This window comes from Pleurodeles waltl, chromosome 7 (assembly GCF_031143425.1).
Source record: "Pleurodeles waltl isolate 20211129_DDA chromosome 7, aPleWal1.hap1.20221129, whole genome shotgun sequence".
NCBI lineage: Eukaryota > Metazoa > Chordata > Amphibia > Caudata > Salamandridae > Pleurodeles > Pleurodeles waltl.
In genome coordinates, this window is record NC_090446.1 from 1387470791 (window position 1) to 1387492061 (window position 21271).

Genomic DNA, 21271 nt, shown 5'->3' on the forward strand with positions numbered 1-21271 from the left:
CCAGGGCAGTGCATTCAAGAGAAATATGGAGCAGTTGTTTAAAAGCTGCTTCGTGTTTATCTGTGCAGGTGGCAAGCCTCCTGCACTTTTTAAAGGGATTGCGTATCCCCTTGCAGGCAGATGCAGTGTATCACTGCACTTGCATGAAAGGGATAGTCCAGGCCCTTTGATATACCTCTGTTAAAAAAAAAAAATGAAATTGTTGTGCAGAGATTTTCATTTTTGCTTTGTGTATTTGTATCATTATAGAAGCAATTTAGCTTGGGTGGACATTGTTAATCAGTGCCGATTTTTTTATTATTTTTTTATTATTAATTTATTTATTTTTAATGGTGGATGTGTTGCAGTGTGTGTTGCAGTGATGATGTAATATTTCAGGAGCCATGAGATCTATTTACTTTTTTGGTGTCAAAACAATAGGTTTTGGGGGTCAAGTAGTCTTTTATAGAGACAGAAAATAACTTCTCCTTGCAACCCTTCTGCTATTTTCCATAAGGGCAGCTCTATAATGATGTGTTTTAGCCATCATATTGGTAATTTATTTTAATATTGGTTTTGTGTCAGGTTTTCTGTTGATACAGATTTGTAAACATGAGTGAAGCAGGTGGTATCAGAGGATCTTTACCTCCTGACAGAGGTGTTGCTAACTAAAAAAATATGAGGGCTCCTTCAACAAAGAAAAATGTGTCATATGCCAAACTAATCCGAAAGAAAAGCTAACATCAACTGCGGCTGGACAGAAGAGAGTTTGAGATGCTGCAGAAATACAGAAAGACAAAGATCACAAAAGATTGAAACTGATGGCTGAAGAGGATCAAACATGTTATCATTGTAACAACAAGAGCTACAATTTGTATACAATAGAAAAACACCTGGAAGCAAATAGCAGAAACGAGTGAATCACAACAAGAATCCGAGTCTTCTGAGAAAGCGACGTCCACTAAACCCAATGCCCATTGACTTAGAAGATCGGTGATCACCCCTTGTCTACCTCCAACTGATCAGAAAGCAGAGAATCTTCGATGTCTTATCTGTGGTTTAGCCAGAACAAGGGCCAAAGAGATTGACGAAAGAACAAGGTACAGAGTATGTGAGTCTCAAAGGGCAAACATGTTTTTATCTGCAGCTAGTTTCTTCCAAGATGAAGTTTTCAGCTGACTAACTGATCTAAACAGCAAGGTGAATGTATTTGCAGATTTCTATGCCCCCCGTACTGCATGCGTGCACACATTCGAAAATATGAATGTACAGTGATATCCCAGCAGCAACATAACCACTCGCCTTCAGTTAAGTTTGCACTATGAAAATGCAAATGAAGTTTTAAAGCAGCCACTTTTGAGTGCTGGCTATGGGTTCACATTCAGGGAGGTCAGAAAAATAATGGTCAACACTGATGAAACTGTATTGATCTATAATAATAAAAGTACGTTTTTTTTCTGGTGAGAATGTACAATAACAGAATTCGTTTTTGTCAGTCTAACAAAAAGAAAGAGCCACTTATGGTGCTCCCAGCTGATTTAACTCCTGAAATTCTTGCTGCCAAAATAAGTTCACAGGATGCAGTAAAATCAGCAGGAACCATTTTAATAAATGCCCTGAAAGATTTAGATTTTGGAATTAATGACAAATTTTGTGATGCCCCATAGCTCCGCAGATCATGGCAGTCAACAAGAATGCCTAATGTTGTCTTAACATTTTTTACACCATTGTTTATTATCAGAAAATCATAGCTGTTACAAGCTAAAGTTCTTGAGTTCGGAACAGAAGCCGACAACATTGATGATGGCTTTGAAGATATAAGTGAAGAAGTGGAAGACAATCCCATGAACCAACAGGCTTATGCTGTGCGAATGTACTCTCTTTTCCAAATCATATTTTATGAATTGCATCACAGCAAAAAGAAAACTCCGCTACACATGACTGCACACACAATCTATGACAAGTGCAAAAGTAGAGAACTAATCACTTCAATGAATAGGATAGATGTATGAATAAGTTATAATGACATAGTACGGAGCAGGAACTTGCTGTAACATTTTGTGGATCTGACAGCACACCACTTCCAGGTCACTTTACCAGGAAAGAATTTACAATTGCTGCTCTTGATAATTTTGATTCTGAAGAACTCTCTTCTTTGTCTGGAATATCCAGCACACACAATACTGCCATGATGCTTTTTCAAGACAGTACCAATGAAGTAGCTGCTGGAACACAAGCTGTGTCAGCTGTAGGCATAAACAAGCAAAGCTACAAACTTATATCCCAACTGCTTTCCCAACGTTTGCAAAATCACTACAAGCCATCAACACATTCCATTCTACCAGAAAGTTTCAAAGTGGCTGAGAACATGGATCTTCTTCAACCCGATGCTGCGGTTCTCAAAGCTGATTTAACTGAATTTATCATATTAAAATTGGGTGCGGACTGTAGGATGAAGAAAAGCCAGTTCCTCCATGGACTGGAATTCATGCTATGATCTCCCAGAATACTATTACACTGAAGAAGGTTGGGTTTTATTCATTATTACCATCTGGAGTCACAAACTACGCAACTGTATACACAGCTCTAAAACATTTCCAAAATGTGCATGTTCACCTTAAAGGCCAGCCTATCGTGCCAATTTTGTGCAATAAAGGTGTTTTCCGTATTGTAGCTGACATTTGTAGGAGCAATCCAATAGAATTTGATGATCTTTATCCAGTCATGGGCGTTTTCCACATGACAAAAGTTGTGTTGTGGTATGCAGGAAGTTATCTCCGTGGATGTGGCATAGACAATGCACTTATAGAAGCTGAAATCTTTGGAAGCAAAATTGTCCAGTCAGTATTGAGTGGAACTCATTATGTTTGTTTGTTACAAGTTTTACTCATCATATCTGAGGCTATAGAAACATTGCATTGGAATGCTTTCTGAAACAAGAATGACAAATTAGATTTTGCATATCTTATCTCAGAGGTGAACAAGGCACAGGGGGCACTTCATTCAAAAGACAAAATGCAAAGACAGGCAGTGTTCATTACACACTCAGTTCAAAAAGAATGTAAAGAAAAATCTGAACTTTGCAAGTACTGGGGAAATGTTTTACACATGATAGCTCTAATGAAAAACTTGGTACGTGCTAATTGGGAAGGTGATTGGGAGCTGTACATGAAGACCACGGAGTCACTGATTACTGTGTTTCGTGACTTCAATTGCATAAACTACCTGAGAAATGGGTCCTTGGATTTGGAACGAGTGAAGAAGCTAGAGTTGGAAAAAACATACCTTTACAGAAAGTCCATCCAAAGGCATGTATTTTGTGGTGAAAGACAGAGAGGGAAGGTTGAATGCTATGACTTCAGATGTGAGACTGGAATAGGCAATCCAGAGATCACAGAAAAGCTCCAAGGTAATTGTGTGTCAGACACGTAAAAGTGAATACGTTGCTGAATGGCAGCTAGTTTACCATTAAGTCCTTTCTATTTGTAGTGTTTTCAGAGGGATGACAAATTCAAAATTAATGGACCATCGCGAAACTGTTCCTCACCACAAACTTGTGGGAAAGAGGGTAACATTGACAGCCTTCTTCATTTCACGCAGCAGCAAGGAAACCCCTTTGCAATGACTGAACCTGTGCAACTACACAACTGCGTGACCAAACAATATGTGGATGACGCTAGAAAGACATGTCTACTTGATGTCCTGGAACATGGATTGAAACAATACGCAGAACTGAAGCATAAGACATTTATATTGAAAGAGAAAAAGCTGTTTGACATAATAAAGCTAAACTTCCACGCTTTAATTGCCATGGTAAGAGCTCCGTCAAACCAGCCACTACAAAACAGGTTACAAAAAAACAACTTTTGCAAGCACATAGAGAGATGGATGTTGCAAAAGAAAGGGGTGAATTTATCAAGGACTTTCTGTTGCATGATCTTCTTCAAACAATTGCATTATTTGATGGAAATGCTGCAACCAAACCAGTGAAGCACAAATGTGTACAAGAGCCTGAAGGGAAAAAAAAATACCTTTCACCTGAAGTATTTAAATTCAAAAAGGTGTCCTCACGGTAAACTGCTGTTGTATGTCACAATTGAGAATGGTCAAGATTTCATCCATGCAAAGGATCCTGAAGGGGAGGGCCTTCGGACTGTTCTACAGATATGAAAGTCAGTGTGCACCTTGCAAGAACTGCACATTGTCTTTGACAGTTATCTTGAACTATCTGTCAAAGAATATGAGAGAAGTGGAACAACTGACCTTGCCTGCATCAAACATTCTACATCCTATACTTGTGCAATTTGATAAATTCTGGTCATCAACAAGATGAACTTGGAGAAGTTAACTCAAATACATTGCCGATGCTTCAGCGAATACAGAATTTCTAATTATTGCAGTGGAATGATAGTCAATGAGGAGTTCGTGCCTGCAGAGAGATATTCAAAAGGTATGGGCAATATTTTTCAAGAACTTAGCAGCAAATTGGAGAAAGCTGACCTTCGTGTTGTGTCACATGTTGAGTGCGCTGTTCAGAATTGTTCCAATCGAGTCGTACTGCCAAATGACACAGATGTTATTGTGCTACTTTGATTTGTTACAATGTTCATAAGCCAAGGATTGTCAGAGTTATGGATACGTTATGGAACAGGTGAGAAAAGACACCTAATCCTGCTTCATGTTCTGTACAAGAAACTTGACCCGGAGATGCCCAGTGTTCTTATCAAGGCACATATTCTTACAGGTGGGATGCTACTATGAGCAAACTGGAGCTTTAACTGCTGAACCTGTGGAAGTTTCTAAAAGGGTTTGCTGAGACCGAAGAAGAATGTGACTTTAAAGACGTAGAAAAACACCTTGTGCATATGTGGAAAACGAGCTCTGGCTGTCACACATTTGACGATCTTGAGTACAGTGAGTTCAAGAGATCAGTCCCGCTAAGTGACCTTCCATTAACGTCATATTCTGTGCGTGGACACATTAAAAGAGCGTTCTACTTGATCAGAAGATGTGTAAATGTTTTGGATCATGCATATGTAGGGAAAGATCCGTGTGAATTTGATTAGGAAGATATTGATGGTGTGCTAAAACCTATGAAATTTTTAAAGCCTCTACGGACAGAACTTACACGTACTTACAAAACCTGTGCTACAAAAAAGATGCCCCTGTCGATATGCTCTTCTCAAATGTTCAACATTTTGCAAACATACCACGAGTGATTGCAGAAAAAAAAAGTGAGCTATGAAAATGTCTAAAACAGGAGTGATAGACTTTTTTTCATATTCAAATCATAAACATTGGTGTATACATAAAAGGATTAAAAACCATTATTATTTGTTTCATTTCTATATATGTCTTTTCGTTATCTATTATAGCCTCCATTTTGGAAAATGGCAAAAGGATTGCTCTGAGGAGTCATTTTCTGTCTCTATAAGACTGCTTGACCCCCAAAACCTGTTTTGACACCAAAAGGAAGCATATAGGTCTCATGGTTTCTGAAATATTACATCATCACTGCAACACACTGCAAAAATGTCATCTAGAAAAATTCGCCCGGGATCAGCTATTTCTACCCAAGCTAAATTACTTCTCTAATAAATCAAAAACACAATTCAAAAATGAAAATCTTTGGACAATTTCTTTTTACTGAGGTATATCAGGGGTCCGGGATTAGGGTGTGTAGGAAAGTACCCTCTATCTTGCCATTTTCTGCCTGTTGTCAGTGTGCACTGGGCCCCAGTGATTATGCTCTTTCCCTTTAAACTTGGTTACTAGAACCACATACACCCAACATTTGGCATACTGGTGCCCCCATGTAAGTCCCTAGTATATGGTACCCAGGGCATTGGGGTACCGCCCTTGGAGTGAAAGAGTCACTTTCCTGAGTCCGCAGCCACCAACTGCAATCACGACCGGCAGCGTGGATCTCCTCTCATCCGGAGCTGCATGGATCCTGCATCATGGGTGGTGGTCTGGAGTAGTCCTCTCTGCCAGCTGTCCAACTTTAGTGGAGGTAAGCCCTTGCCTTCCCACGCAGGACAGTACCCCCTTGCACCGTGTCTCTTGCATCTACCAAGACTTGTTGGCATCTCCTTCAAAGGATCTTCAGGCTCCATGTAGCCCCAGTCCCCAGCACTCCTTCCTGTGACGCACAGCTCTCTGCATGCTTCTCCTGAGGCGTGGGACCCTTCTCCAGTTGTGCTGCTTGGGCTCCTCTTCAACTCCTGGTTCCTTTTCCAGTAGGTCTCCTGTGGGGGCTGCCTTTTCATTTGTGGACTCTGCTTGTCTGAGGGTCCCCCTAGGACTGTCCCCTCCCATCCCGTAGGTTGACTCCTCCTGGACCGCGCTGGTCCCCGGCAGCTCCACTTTGCTTCACAGCGACTTCTGCCTTTGCCAAGGCTGCTTTCTTGCAGTCTCCTCTGGGTGTTGCATTTTCTTCCTTCTAGTCCTTTTGGGTGGTTTGGAGAAAATCCAGTAACTTACACCTTTCTTCCTGGTCACTGGGGGGCACTGTGGTACTTACCTTTGGTGGTTCCTAGTCCCCCCCCCCCCCCAACAGCCCTCTACACATTCCACTTACCTAGGTGGGGGTCCTGCATTCACATTCCATTTTGTTTAGTATATGGTTTGGGCTCCCCCTAGGGTCACTACTGTCTATTGCTATTTGCACTGTTTTCTATTGTTTTCTATGCCTATTCCTGATTTTGGATGGTTTCCTGTCTAGTACTTTTTGGTAATGGTCTCACTAAAATAAAGTACCTTTATTTTTGTAACACTAAGTGTTTTCTATCATGTGTGTAACTGCTGTGTGACTACAGTGGTATTCTATCAGCTTTGCATGGCTCTTAGATAAGCCTTGGCTGCTCATACACAGCTACTTCTATAGAGCCTGGCTTCTAGACACTGTCTACACTACACTAATAGGGGATACCTGGTATCAGGTGTAAGTACCTTAGGTACCCACCACACACCAGGCTATATTCCTACAGCGTGTCTTGGGGGTCCCTGTGCCCCCCTTTTCATCCCTCCAGAAGGCTGCCTTTAAAAGGCCTATTTTGTGGCCCACTTTCATTGCACCTTCTAAAAGCATATTTGCCTCTGCATCGGTAATAAGGAGCGGGCCCAAAAGCAAAGAGATTCCCTCTTTGCATGGGCCGTGTCCCCATGCAAATGAGGGATTACCCTCTAATGATAGCGCCAGTCCTATCTGAATTACAGAAGGAGCCGCACAAGCATCTGGCCCCTTCTGTATTACCTAAGTTCCATGGGGGCGCGCAAAGCAGGCACAAATGCCTGTTACGCCCTCTGGACACATTGTGTATTATGGCCCTAAATACATGTCTGCAGACCAGTCTGCCGCTGGTGAGGGGCTGCAGGCACTGGCATAGGCCAGCATTTCCCGCCCCTCTGCACCAACAGAGAGGGAGTAGACAATGCTGTCCCCCAGCTAGAAACACTTCTCCCTTGGACCGGGATTCCTCCCCAGCTTGCTACTTCAACCCCTAACCCACAGCATCCACCCTACCCCATTAACACCTGCTTTGAGCAACTGGTAAATGCGATTATTGCGCCTGGAGTCAGGTTTGAGATTGGAATTGGTCCTGGTAATATCGGGCCCATGTCCTTTTTTCATTCCGAAGTGAGTAACCTGTAGTGCTAATCACGTGGTCTTAGGATACCAGAACTAGTGATTCTGGGGCCCTGTTAGACCAACACCAAATAATGAAGAACTTGTAATGAGCCCATTCTTTGCCTACACAGGAATGTCTGGACGCGTTCACACATGCTGCAGAGAGTAACTTCGGCTGCCTAATGGCTGCAGGAAGGGTGGTGGTGGCGACGGAGAAATGGTGGCGGCTGGCAGCCCAGGAGGTGATGCTGTTGGCATGGCTGGTGGCTTCGCTAGCTCTTAACTCATCTCGTGACTATCCAGTTTACCTACCACATGGCAGCCCAACGGTAAGGTTGCAAAGCCAAGGTGTGGCTCTGGAGCTGTGTGCATACTTTAATGAGGGTGTGAATCGTGGCATCTGTAAGAATGGGGAAATGAAATGTAGTCTAGTGGCTGATATTGGAACCCAAAGACGTGGTTCTAATCCTGCCTTTTGTACATATATAATTCTAGGTAAATTACACACTTTCACTGTGCTTCCCATTGTAAACATGTGTAGTTTAGGCATGTATAATATGCAGTTTGCTGTCTGGAACTTCCCCAATTACATTTCTTTACACTCCTTTCAATGATGTCTTACTTTCTCTATTTCATTGTCGTATGAATCCTGAATTTGATGCTTTTCTAAGTAAAGCACCTCGTGTTTGAGAAATTCGTAATCTAATAATGTTCTCTTTGGACCGATCAGCTGATCCTTTGTGCTTTATACTTACCAAATAAAACAAAATTAAAATAATGTATCAATGCTTGCTAAATCACATTTTGAATGCACTTCATAGATCAACTTTTCTGGGTTTAAGTAGGATACCCCTCTTATTATAAGCCCATCAGCACGTGGGCTGGTGAACACAGACCATGTCTGGGCTCTATCACAGTGACTTCAAACATTTGACATCTTCAGAATGACATTACTATGGGCCACCTTGTTAGTGCATCTTCAAAGACTCAGCATTCAAAGGAAACTTCAGCTCTACTGTTCTATTGTTCTGACCTCAGAGGGGGTAGCTGTAGACTTCAGATTCCATTCTCCCGCTGTGACTTCTTTTCCCAGACTCTTGTTATCCTATAACCTTGTGATTCTTGTCCCTGGGACCATGTTTCTGTCCTGGCACCTTTTGTTCCTCTGTTCATTTTTCCAGGTCACTGTGACTGTGTCCTTTTCCTGTCCCTTGTCTGCATTTGGCTATCACGATCTTCCTTCCCCGTCTCCCTAATCCCTTGCCCAGACTTCCACCTTTCGGTCCAGTCTTGTTAAACCCAGTCTCTGTTTTGTTGCTGAATTTGCGTTTTCGTCTCCCCGGCCCAGAATCCCCTTTTAGTTTGTTCCTGCTTTGCTAGTCCAGTCGTCTCTGCCACTGTACCTCTCATTCCCTATGGATTTAATTGCTGTGGCATTGACCGCTGTGTAGATGTCCATGTTGCTGCCTCGGTGAGAGTCCTTGTTTCTCTTTTGCATGTAGCTGTGCACGCTGGGCAATCATTGTATCGAAGGGAGCTGTTTATAATGTGGGGATAGTGGAAGGCATGAATCAATGCCATTGAATCAATGAAAACTATGCTTAAAGGTAGGGGGCCGAATAGGAGTTTTCTAGTGTTGGGGCTGGTCCTGGCGGATCGACGGGTTGCAACATGTTGGTTGGCACCGTCACCCTCTGGAGTGGGTGGATGGGAGATCTGGCAGAATGGGCGGTGGCAGAGGAGTGCCGTATGTGTGAATGTAGACAGGGTGACAAATTGGTTGATCTACATAGGTGGGCTGCCATGCTCGTGGATTTGCTGGACTGCCCCTCTCCCCTCCTCCCCCCGGATAGTAGAGCATAAGCTTGTGGGATGCCCGTGTGATTGACTCACTGGCTGTCGTTGGGCAGACCTGAGTTGGGGAACCCGCATTATTGGAATGGCATGCTATGATCTTACTTAATTTATTTCCTATTATGTACACATGTGGGGTGTAGCTGTTGTGGAGCGGGATACGTACCTCTGTTGCTCTGTTTCCCCCTTTACTAGCTTGTCGATCTTCTTAACTGATGTCTACCAGGGTAGATTTGGGGTGGGGTTGGATGGGAGGGTGATTGTACTTTTGCTAGATTGCTTATAATATGTGTTTGTAATGCATATTTTTGACAATTTCAACTTCTAATAAATATATTTCAGGTAATGTGCAGAATAGTGGGAGGGGGTGGGGGTGGTGTGTTCATTGCCATCCTTGCGTCTTGATATTTTATGCTCAGTTGCCATGGGACTGGACGATTTTTGTAGTTCCAGTTGCTGCAATGTAACATTTGTAACGGTTTGTAATGTTGCCTTGGATGTGGATTTGTATGGTGTTAAGATGTCAATAAAAACAGATCTAAAAAACTAAGATAAACAATGCGTAAAGATAGTCTGTTATGAAGGCGGACATGTTAGCAGTGTGACACACTGCAGGGAATGCATAGTTGAAGATGAAGTGTGGTAGTGGTGTTTGTCTGGTGGAGGACTGAGGTGGCATGATGTTGTTTGGGTTGTTCATGCATGTCCATGCACTGCAGGTTTGATGTTTATGCGAGAAGTGTGTGGAAACAGGCACATGGTCTTAGCTTTCCTCTATAAAATGCAGACATATGGCCATTCCCTCCTTTTAGAATAAAGGCTGCTATCCAAGCCCGGTGTCCGTCAGCCAGTATATCCTTTACACATGCAAAGAATTATAATGGCGACAAAAATGAGAAGCTGCTGGTTCTAAATTATATGATCAATCTGAGCGGTTCAAAGCGTTGTAAACATGTACAGAAGGATTTTAAAGGAGAGTAGATTTGTGATTCAATGAGATACGGTGCAATTGATTATGGAGACGTGATACGTAATGAAACAATTCAGAGTAGGTTTATATTCAGAATTGATCTAAATTCATTACTGTAGAGAGTTATAACGACAAAGATTACCATTTAAAATGTTTAATGATTTCTAAACAAGGACGAGGTTTACAGTAGTAGAACATAAGCAGCTGGACAATTCTTGTTAACTGTATACGTTTAACAGTAGCGAGAGTATGTAGGGTGAGGCTTTTTCTAAAAAGATACCTATGTATTGAAGCAAGAACATGGCCTACCAGAACCAGGGGCGATCTGTCAGTATGTATTACAGACACTGGATTAAACTTTACCTAGCTGTACGAAAGTACCCTCTTTCTTGGCATGGTTACCCCCATTTTCTGCCTGTTGTCAGCATGTTTGACTGTGTCCCAGCTAATCAGGACCCCAGTAGTTTTGCTCTCTCCTCTAAATTGTACGTTTTTCTTTCCACAATTGGCATACTGGTCCCCCATGTAAATACCTAGTATATGGTACCGAGGTACCCAGGGCATTGGGGTTCCAAGGGATACCTATGGGCTGCAGCAGTTATTCTGCCACCCATAGGGAGCCCATTGCAGCCTGCGTGAAATGGGTGCATGCACCCGTTTTCACTACAGTTAACTACACCAGGTCACTATAAGTCACCCCATGGTAGGCCCTCTCAGCCCAGAGGGCAGGGTGCAGTACCTGTGCGTGAGGGCAACCCTGCACTAGCAGAGGTGCCCCCACAAACTCCAGATCCATTTTTCTGGACTTTGTGAGTGCGAGGCCGCCACTTTATGCGTGTACTGGACATAGGTCACTACCTATGTCCAGCTACATAATGGAACCTTTGGTAACAAACATGTCGGAATCATACCCCAATACTGTTGCAAGTATTGGATGTATGGTTCCATGCACTCTGGGGGCTCCTTAGAGGACCCCCAGCATTGCTACCACCAGTCTTACAGGGTTTTCTGGGCAGCCCAGCTGCTGCCACCCCTCGCAGGTTTCTGCCATCTTGCTACTTGATCTGATCAAGCCGAGGAAGGCAGAACAAAGGATTTCCTTTGGAAATAGGTGTGACTGGCTTGGGAGGGGTAGCGTCCCCAAGCCACAGGTTTTGCTTTGAAGGGCACATTTGGTGACCTCCATGCATAAACCAGTCCACACTGGTTCAGGCACCCCCCCCCCACCAGTTCCTGCTCTGGCGTGTAACTGGACAATGGAAAGGGGAGTGACCACTCCCCTGTTCATCACCACCCCAGTGGTGGTGCCCAGAGCTCCTCTCGAGGGTATCTGGGTTCTGCCATCTTGAACCCAAGGTTGGCAGGGACCTCTGGGAGCATCTGAGTGGCCAGGCCAGGCAGGTGACGTCAGAGCCCCCTCCCGATAAATGCTTACGTGGCTAGGTGACAAATCCCCCCTTTCAGGTCTATTTAGGGTCTCTCTCTTGGGTGGGTCCCCAGATTTGGCTTGCAAGATTCCAGCAGGACTCCTCTGCAACCTCTGCTTCGACATCTGGCCTTGGAACTGCGACTGGAACCTCCAGGACCCGACAACCTGACTCCAAAAAAGAAAGGAGTCTTCTGCAACATGGTTTCCAGGGGTCCTGCCAGCTGTGCATCCTCCGAAGACTGCAACTCTGCAGCCTGCACAAGAAGAAGAAGGAATCTCCCTTGGAGTGAAGGAGTCACTCCCCTGCAACCGCAGGCTCCTACGACAAGCGACGACCGGCTGTGTGGTCCCCTCTCCTGCTGAGCTGCGTGAATCCTGCATCACTGGTGGTGGTCCGGAGTAGTCCTCTTGATCCTCTCTGCCAGCTGTTCAACTTTGGTGGAGGTAAGTCTTTGCCTTCCCACTCAGGACAGTACCCCCGTGCACCGCATCTGTTGCAGCTACTAAGGCTTGTTTGCATCTCCTCCAAGGGATCTTCAGGTGATGTGTTGCTCCAGCCCCCAGTACTCCATCCATCAAAGCACATCCTCCTGCATGGTTCTCGTGTGGCGTGGGATCCACTTTTGTAGTGCTGCGTGGGCTCCTTCTGTGACTCCTGTATCCCTGTCCTTTGGGTGCTGCCTCTGCTCCTGTGGACTCTCTGCGGTGCTGAGGGTCCCTTGTGACTCCCCCTCCTGGGTTGAGTCCTCCTGGGTCTTGCTGGTCCCTGGCAGCACCTCTTTTCCACTAACTTCGAGTTTGCCTTAGCCAAGGTGTGTTGGTGGAATTCCTACACCCACACCCGTCTGCAATCTTCCTTCCAGCATGGGGCTTCATCTGCATCCATCAGGAACTCCTTTCCGGCTCCAGGGCTGCAGTGCTGATCTGTTCTTCATCACCGTCAACCAACTCCTGCATCCACAGATGGGTGGGTAGTAGCTCCTACTCCTCCTGGACTCCACTGTGACTCTTAAACTTGGTCCCCTCACTCCACAGGGTCTTCTTTCTTCAGGAATCCACCACTGGTTTGTTTGCCGTCTTCTCTGGGTGTCTTCTTTTTCTTCTTGTCCTCCTTTTGGGCGGTTTTGGGGAAATCCAGTGTTTTACTCCTGCATTCCTGGTTGCAGGGGTATACTGTGTTACTCACCTTTGTGGTTTTCTAATACCGCCAGCTCCCCTCTACACATTTTACTTACCTAGGTGGGGGGTACCTTGTTCGCATTCCATTTTTTTAGTATATAGTTTGTGCTCCCCCTAGGGTCACTATTGGTTATTGCTATTGGCACTGTTTTCTAACCTTTTCTATGCCTATTTCTGATTGCTAGTGTATATATTTAGTGTATTACTTACCTCCTAAGGGTGGGTTACCTGTGTAGTATTTTGTGGTGATCTGTTCCAAAAATAAAAGTACCTTTATTTTTGTACAACTGAGTATTTTCTTTCATATGTGTAAGTGCTGTGTGAGTATAGTGGTATTGCATGAGCTTTGCATGTCTCCTATATAAGCCTTGGCTGCTCATCCACAGCTGCCTTTAGAGAGCCTGGCTTCTAGACACTGTCTACACTTTACTAAGGGGATACCTGGACCTGGTATAAGGTGTAAGTACCATAGGTACCCACCACACTGCAGGCCAGCTTCCTACACTAGCCAATAAGGGCATCAACATTATCAACATTGCATTAAATATTATTAGTTCAAGTCATGTTCCTGAAAAGATGAAGGCATTAATTTGTTTAGCAGCATTTCTAAATCTATCATATCAAGGTACACCCTTTTAGCTATTATTTTCTTCAAAAGCCTGTGGTACACTACTCCAGAAATCAGTTGTAAGAAGCCTATGACGACCACAGGCTTCCACCATACGTAGAACCTCCTCCTCCACCCATACTCCTAGCACCACATACTTCTTCTACCTGGCATATACTGGTCCCGCTTTGGCCTTCCAGTGGATAGCGATCAACCATTTGGCTAAAATCAGCGCTAAGTCGCTGAATCTAGTATCCACTTTCTTAGGTTTAGGCCTTCGAAAGCCTCCAAACAAGCACACATCACGGCTACATTCTACTTCCCTGTCTATGGTTCAGTCCAATTGCTAGATGACCTGCGTCCAAACCTTATCTCTTGGCAAGTCCAACCAATGTGGAAAAAGTCTGCTGTCAACGCTGCACACCTGGGACATGCTCTAGTTTCTCTGTCCTATCTCCGCTTTCGTACAGGGTGTGAGGTATGTTTGCAGCGTGTAATTGAACTGGATGAACTTAAAACTGGTATTTCTAGATACCTTTAGAGACCTGCTGGTATCTTATCACATTTTCCTCTTCAATTTCTTTCTCCAGATTTGTCTCACACTTTTCCTTAACTCTAAGTCCCTTCATATCATTGTGTTTGATGCCTTATAAAACCTGGTCACCCGAACATTACCAGCAATTGCAATATCTCATGATGCTTGGGCTCCTCTGCATGTGCCTTCTACAACAACTCAAACATCTGAGTTATGGCCCCATGTGTCAAAAACTATCCAGGGAGCAATCCATACGCCTCAATGAATATGTCTAGGAGAATGACTGTCCCAGCTGAACAGAAATCTCTGATTGTCAATATCCCAACCTTAGTCCAATGTGAGAGCTGGCATGCAATTAAAGTGGGGAGCTCGCCATGTGGGAGCCTAACCAGTGGCAATGCAGGGGCATATAGGGGGTATCTGAATGTCTTTGTAAGACATCTGTTTCAGCATTTTATCTCTGTAGACAGCAATAACGTGTGTTAGCGTGTTTTGATTTTAGCTTGCATTACTAGTGCTGGTAAAGCGCCTTGATTGGGTTCATCCCCTACCGACACATCTCTGCTGTGTTTTCCCATCTACCCAATCATCTAGAAACCCATTGCAGCTCCTAAAATGCCTTCTGACATGTGGATCCAACTTCTCAAACCATGCGGCCAGAACCCACACAGGTAGATTAGTAGTAAAATATAGTAATCTGGGCAGAATGACAGATTACAGGAACAGTTGCACCATAATTGCTAGGCGCACCGAAGGCTAGAAAGGCACACTGCCCTTTATCTGGAATCTCCTCTGCCCCTGTAATAGAGGTCTGGAGAACACCATGGCCTGATGCTCGACTTCTGAAGCGTCTGGTCCTGGTAAATAGGGCACTGTTGAAGACTTTTTTGATTGATGTCTGGGCCTTGTCTAGTGCAGAAAAAGTGTCCATGTATTTGGCTAAGTCCTTGACAAATTTGTCTTCAAACAAGAGACCATTAGCAGATTGCCCAACCTCAGAAGGAGCTAATTTGGCCAATTTGGGATCAATGCGAATAAGTAAAGACTTGCGTAGTTCAGTGGAAATGGTACATTGGCATTCCCCAAAAGGCAAATAGCCCGTTGAGACCATTCCAAGAAATCATCAGGATTTACCATTGCCTGGGATTCCTTTGTCTGCACTGCTAAATCAAGGATTTTAGTGAGAGGGCATGATAAATCCAGCAGTTTATCCTGGCACCCACGCCAGGCCTTGTTGATGCCCATTTTTAGGTCTCTAGCATACTTTTTAAGAAACGTGGCCATGTTAGGATCCAGTTCTGGGGTATCAGCTACTTTCCCGGGCAGTGAAGGTCGAGGACATTCTGAACGCAGAGTAATGCTCTTTTCAAACCCTTTTCTGGATCTTGTTTGGACATAGTTGGCCACCTCTTGACAAGGGGTCCATTCTGATGATATAGAGTGCACACTATTATCAGGATTGAATTGCAAATTTTTACTCTGAGCAGGGGAGGAGGACTCCCCGTTGTTGTGAGATTTTCACTTTTGTTTGCCACTAGCTTGCATATTTGATTGATCTCCATCAGTCAGATGAAGTAGAGTTGTATTTCGTGTTCTGAGGATCTTGATCAGATGTGGAAGCCTCCAATTCGTGAAGATGGTTGCCGTAATCAAGAAAGACACTCAATAGTTTCTTCAAAGGGATCTCTGAGAGACTGGCCAGGGTCTGATGAAATAACCTCTACCGGGGCTGGGGACCCCGAGCCTGCGCCAAGCTTCCTTATGCTGAAATTGATAATGGGCTGAGCAAAGGGATGAAGAGCTCTTACCAATGCCTCTTGCCAACCTCTTCTTGCAAATGCAAGTCCAAGGCTTCCACTAGGTGCTCTTCCATATGTTGGTCATAAGACACCCCCAGCATAGTCCCCATATTTATCATCTTCTGAATATTTATGAGACATATTTCTAAGTCAGATCTCTTGAACAGAGATAATAATGTAGAGGTAAAGTTGTATGAGGGGAGGGTAATCCCAAATGCAAAAGGGAGCACAAAAAGCTCAAACCGGCTAGTAATAGTGGGGGGAGGCCCCTACAATAACCCCCTAGAGCAGGCTCTAAAGTATTATTTGAGCTCCGTTGGGCATGAGGGGGGGGAAAACAGGTAAGGAGCACAAAAACACCTCAGGCAATAAACTTGCTGGTAGCCAGGATCGCACACGCACAGCCGAAAGTAATTGGAAGGCTGTGCGCATGCGCGAACAGCGAGCAGGGGAAAAAGGATTATTTCCCCCTCAGCACTGCTCGCCATATCCCCTGCTCCGCTCCACGCCAGCACTTAAGTTAATTAACAGGCGGGCGTGCATTCCCAAAGTAAAGTGCAACGCTCACGCTGGTCTCTGAGGGGATAATTGCACCTTCCGACGTGCTAAGTGGGCATGAAAGCAAGATACTGCTAAGAAGAAACGGAGACAAAGGTGCTTGATGGCTAGGATTGCTGCGCCATAACAAAACAATGGAACAGATGTAAACAGGCAAGATTACGAACCGTTAGAGCGCCAACGCCGCTGAAGGCAGTTACAATGATAAACTGTATTACTATAGTATGACTGACTGCACTTATCTCAGGCTGTGTAAGCAGCAAAGCTAGAGGAAGGGCCGCCTGTTTGGTGGCCTTCATCGGATATGAGGGGTCGTGATTGGTGGATCATATTGAGGATGTTGATGCCTCATGGGTGATGTAGTGTGTATATGTTTTTCACTTTGTTATTGGCTGCTGTGTTTGCAGTAAAATAGAAAGGGAAGCATAATCAGAAGCTTCTGGTCCTGAAATAGAATTCAATCAACACTAGTCCCAACATTTTCTGGTGCCCCATATGAGCTCCATCCTCGGATTGGCTCTGAATATTGTGGAGTAACTCTCTGCTATGGCTTTTACCAGGCAAGCATTTCTGTCCCAACAAGGCTGGTTGAAATAAAAGGGCATAGGTCACTCAAAAAGTCACAATGGTCAGAACAGTCTGAAATCAGAGCAGTCGTAGAAGGTGAAAGTCACCATACAGTAGATAACTTTATCACCACCAGGTGCTTTTACCAGAGTGCTCTTACATCAGACATACCCACCGCTCCTATTTATTAAAGATCACATACTTGAAAATGGACTGGCAAAGACAGTAGGCCTGTTTTTTGCTTAAGTGAATGTGTTTGCTTGTTTACTAATATGAGAGTTTGTGTGGCTGTGTGATTGAGTGAGTAAGAAAAAGAGAGGCAAAGGTTGAATGCATGCATGCATTGTGAAGGTGGATAAATTGGTTGGTTGAGAGAATGATTGTGAGTCTGAGGATCCATGGATGAGTGCAGTTAGGTGGAAGAGTAGTGTAAGGAAATGCCTCCTTGGCATGGTTACCCCTGACTTTTTGCCTTTGCTGATGCTATGTTTTGATTTGAAAGTGTGCTGAGGCCTGCTAACCAGGCCCCCCAGCACCAGTGTTCTTTCCCTAACCTGTACTTTTGTTTACACGATTGGCACACCCTGGCATCCAGGTAAGTCCCTTGTAACTGGTACCCCTGGTACCAAGGGCCCTGATGCCAGGGAAGGTCTCTAAGGGCTGCAGCATATCTTATGCCACCCTGGGGACCCCTCACCCAGCACAGACACACTGCTTGCCAGCTTGTGTGTGATGGTGAGGACAAAACGAGTAAGTCGACATGGCACTCCCCTCAGGGTGCCATGCCAACCTCACACTGCCTATGCAGTATAGATAAGTCACCCCTCTAGCAGGCCTTACAGCCCTAAGGCAGGGTGCACTATACCATAGGTGAGGGCACCAGTGCATGAGCACTGTGCCCCTACAGTGTCTAAGCAAAACCTTAGACATTGTAAGTGCAGGGTAGCCATAAGAGTATATGGTCTGGGAGTCTCTCAAACACGAACTCCACAGCACCATAATGGCTGCCCTGAAAACTGGGAAGTTTGGTATCAAACTTCTCAGCACAATAAATGCACACTGATTCCAGTGTACATTTTATTGTAACATACACCCCAGAGGGCACCTTGGAGTTGCCCCCTGAAACCTTAACCAACTACCCGTGTAGGCTGACTGGTTCTAGCAGCCTGCCACACTCAAGACATGTTGCTGGCCACATGGGGAGAGTGCCTTTGCCACTCTGTGGCTAGTAACAAAGCCTGTACTGGGTGGAGATGCTTATCACCTCCCCCTTACAGGACTGTAACACCTGGCGGTGAGCCTCAAAGCTTCACCCCCTTTGTTACAGCACCCCAGGGCATTCCAGCTAGTGGAGTTGCCCGCCCCCACCGGCCACGGCCCCACTTTTGGCGGCAAGGCCGGAGTAGATAATGAGAAAAACAAGGAGGAGTCACTGGCCAGTCAGGACAGCCCCTAAGGCAACCTGAGCTGAAGTGACTCTGACTTTTAGGAATCCTCCATCTTGCAGATGGAGGATCCCCCCAGTAGGGATAGGAATGTGACCCCCTCCCCTTGGGAGGAGGCACAAAGAGGGTGTAGCCACCCTCAGGGCTAGTAGCCATTGGCTACTGCCCTCCCTGACCTAAACACACCCCTAAATTCTGTATTTAGGGCCTCTCCTGAACCTAGGAACTCAGATTCCTGCAACCTAAGAAGAAGAGGACTGCTAAGCTGAAAAACCCTGCAGAGAAGACGGAGACACCAACTGCCTTGGCCCCAGCTCTACCGGCCTGTCTCCCCACTTCTAAAGACACTGCTCCAGCTACGCTTTCCCCAGGGACCAGCGACCTCTGAATCCTCAGAGGACTGCCCTGCTCTAGAAGGACCAAGAAACTCCCGAGGACAGCGGCCCTGTTCACCCAAGACTGCAACTTTGTTTCCAAAGGAGCAACTTTAAAACGACTGCGTTTCCCACCTGAAGCGTGAGACTTGCTACTCTGCACCTGACGCCCCCGGCTCGACTTGTGGAGAAACAACACTTCAGGGAGGACTCCCCGGCGACTGCGAGACCGTGAGTAGCCAGAGTTGCCCCCCCTGAGCCCCCACAGCGATGCCTGCAGAGGGAATCCCGAGGCTCCCCCTGACCGCGACTGCCTGACTCCCAGATCCCGACGCCTGGTAAAGACTCTGCACCCGCAGCCCCCAGGACCTGAAAGATCGGAACTCCAGTGCAGGAGTGACTCCCAGGAGGCCCTCTCCCTTGCCCAGGTGGTGGCTACCCCGAGGAGCCCCCCCCCTTGCCTGCCTGCATCGCTGAAGAGACCCCTTGGTCTCCCATTGATTTACATTGGAAACCTGACGTGTGTTTGCACACTGCACCCGGCCGCCCCCGTGCTGCTGAGGGTGTACTTTCTGTGCTAACTTGTGTCCCCCCCGGTGCCCTACAAACCCCCCCCTGGTCTGCCCTCCGAAGACGCGGGTACTTACCTGCTTGCAGACTGGAACCGGGGCACCCCCTTCTCCATTGAAGCCTATGCGTTTTGGGCACCACTTTGAACTCTGCACCTGACCAGACCTGAGCTGCTGGTGTGGTAACTTTGGGGTTGCTCTGAACCCCCAACGGTGGGCTACCTTGGACCCAAACTTGAACCCCGTAGGTGGTTTACTTACCTGCAAAAACTAACTAACTCTTACTCCCCCTAGGAACTGTGAAAATTGCACTGTGTCTAGTTTTAAAATAGCTATATGTGATTTATGTGAAAAGTATACATGCTATTTTGATTATTCAAAGTTCCTAAAGTACCTACCTGCAATACCTTTCATTTGAAGTATTACATGTAAAATTTGAACCTGTGGTTCTTAAAATAAACTAAGAAAATATATTTTTCTATACAAAAACCTATTGGCCTGGAATTGTCTCTGAGTGTGTGTTCCTCATTTATTGCCTGTGTGCGCACAACAAATGCTTAACACTACTCCTTTGATAAGCCTACTGCTCGACCACACTACCACAAAATAGAGCATTAGTATTATCTCTTTTTGTCACTATCTTACCTCTAAGGGGAACCCTTGGACTCTGTGCATACTATTCCTTACTTTGAAATAGTGTATACAGAGCCAACTTCCTACATTGGTGGATCAGCGGTGGGGTACAAGACTTTGCATTTGCTGGACTACTCAGCCAATACCTGATCACACAACAAATTCCAAAAATTGTCATTAGAAATTGATTTTTGCAATTTGAGCTATTTTTCTAAATTTTTAAAAGTCCTGCTAGGGCCTTGTGTTAGTCCCTGTTAGCATTTCTTTTAGAGTTTAAAAGTTTTGTGAAAGTTTGAATTAGGTTCTAGAACTAGTTTTAGATTCTTAAAAAGTATTCTAACTTTTAGAAACATAATGTCTGGTGCAGAAGAGAATGTGATGGAACTCGACCTCACACCTTACCTCCATCTTAAGATGAGGGAGCTAAGGTCTCTCTGCAAAATAAAGAAAATCCCAGTTGGCTTAAGACCCTCCAAACAACAGCTCCAGGAGCTGCTGGCAGAGTTCGAAAAAGCCAACCTCTCTGAGGATGACCTCCCAGAGGATGATGTTAGTGACTTGGAGGAGAATTCCCCCCTTCCAGTCCTAATTAGGGAGATCAGGGCCCCTCAAGCCCTGTCTCCAAAAATAATAGTCAGAGATGCTGCTTCCCTCACAGGAGGGTCCAGCACCTCTGTAATCACTGAGGACAGCCTCAGTGAAGATGACCTCCTGTTAGCCAGGATGGCCAAAAGATTGGCTTTGGAGAGACAGCTCCTAGCCATAGAAAAGGAAAGACAAGAGATGGGCCTAGGTCCCATCAATGGTGGCAGCAACTTAAATAGGGTCAGAGATTCTCCTGACATGTTGAAAATCCCTAAAGGGATTGTGACTAAACACGAAGATGGTGATGACATCACCAAATGGTTCACAGCTTTTGAGAGGGCTTGTGCAACCAGAAAAGTAAACAGATCTCATTGGGGTGCTCTCCTTTGGGAAATGTTCACTGGAAAGTATAGGGATAGACTCCTCACACTCTCTGGAAAAGATGCAGAATCTTATGACCTCATGAAGGGAACCCTGATTGAGGGCTTTGGATTCTCCACTGAGGAGTATAGAATTAGATTCAGGGGGGCTCAAAAATCCTCGAGCCAGACCTGGGTT

At 45.2% G+C, this 21271-nt stretch overlaps 1 protein-coding gene across 1 annotated transcript in view; it reads left to right on the forward strand.

Moving 5' to 3' along the window:
* Window positions 1-21271, forward strand: part of FUZ (fuzzy planar cell polarity protein) — a 161180-nt gene that overhangs the window by 76305 nt on the left and 63604 nt on the right. Inside the window, exon 6 of the mRNA XM_069200951.1 lies at window positions 7741-7938. Coding sequence (XP_069057052.1) covers window positions 7741-7938 — 198 coding nt within the window. The remainder of the gene's footprint in view (window positions 1-7740; window positions 7939-21271) is intronic.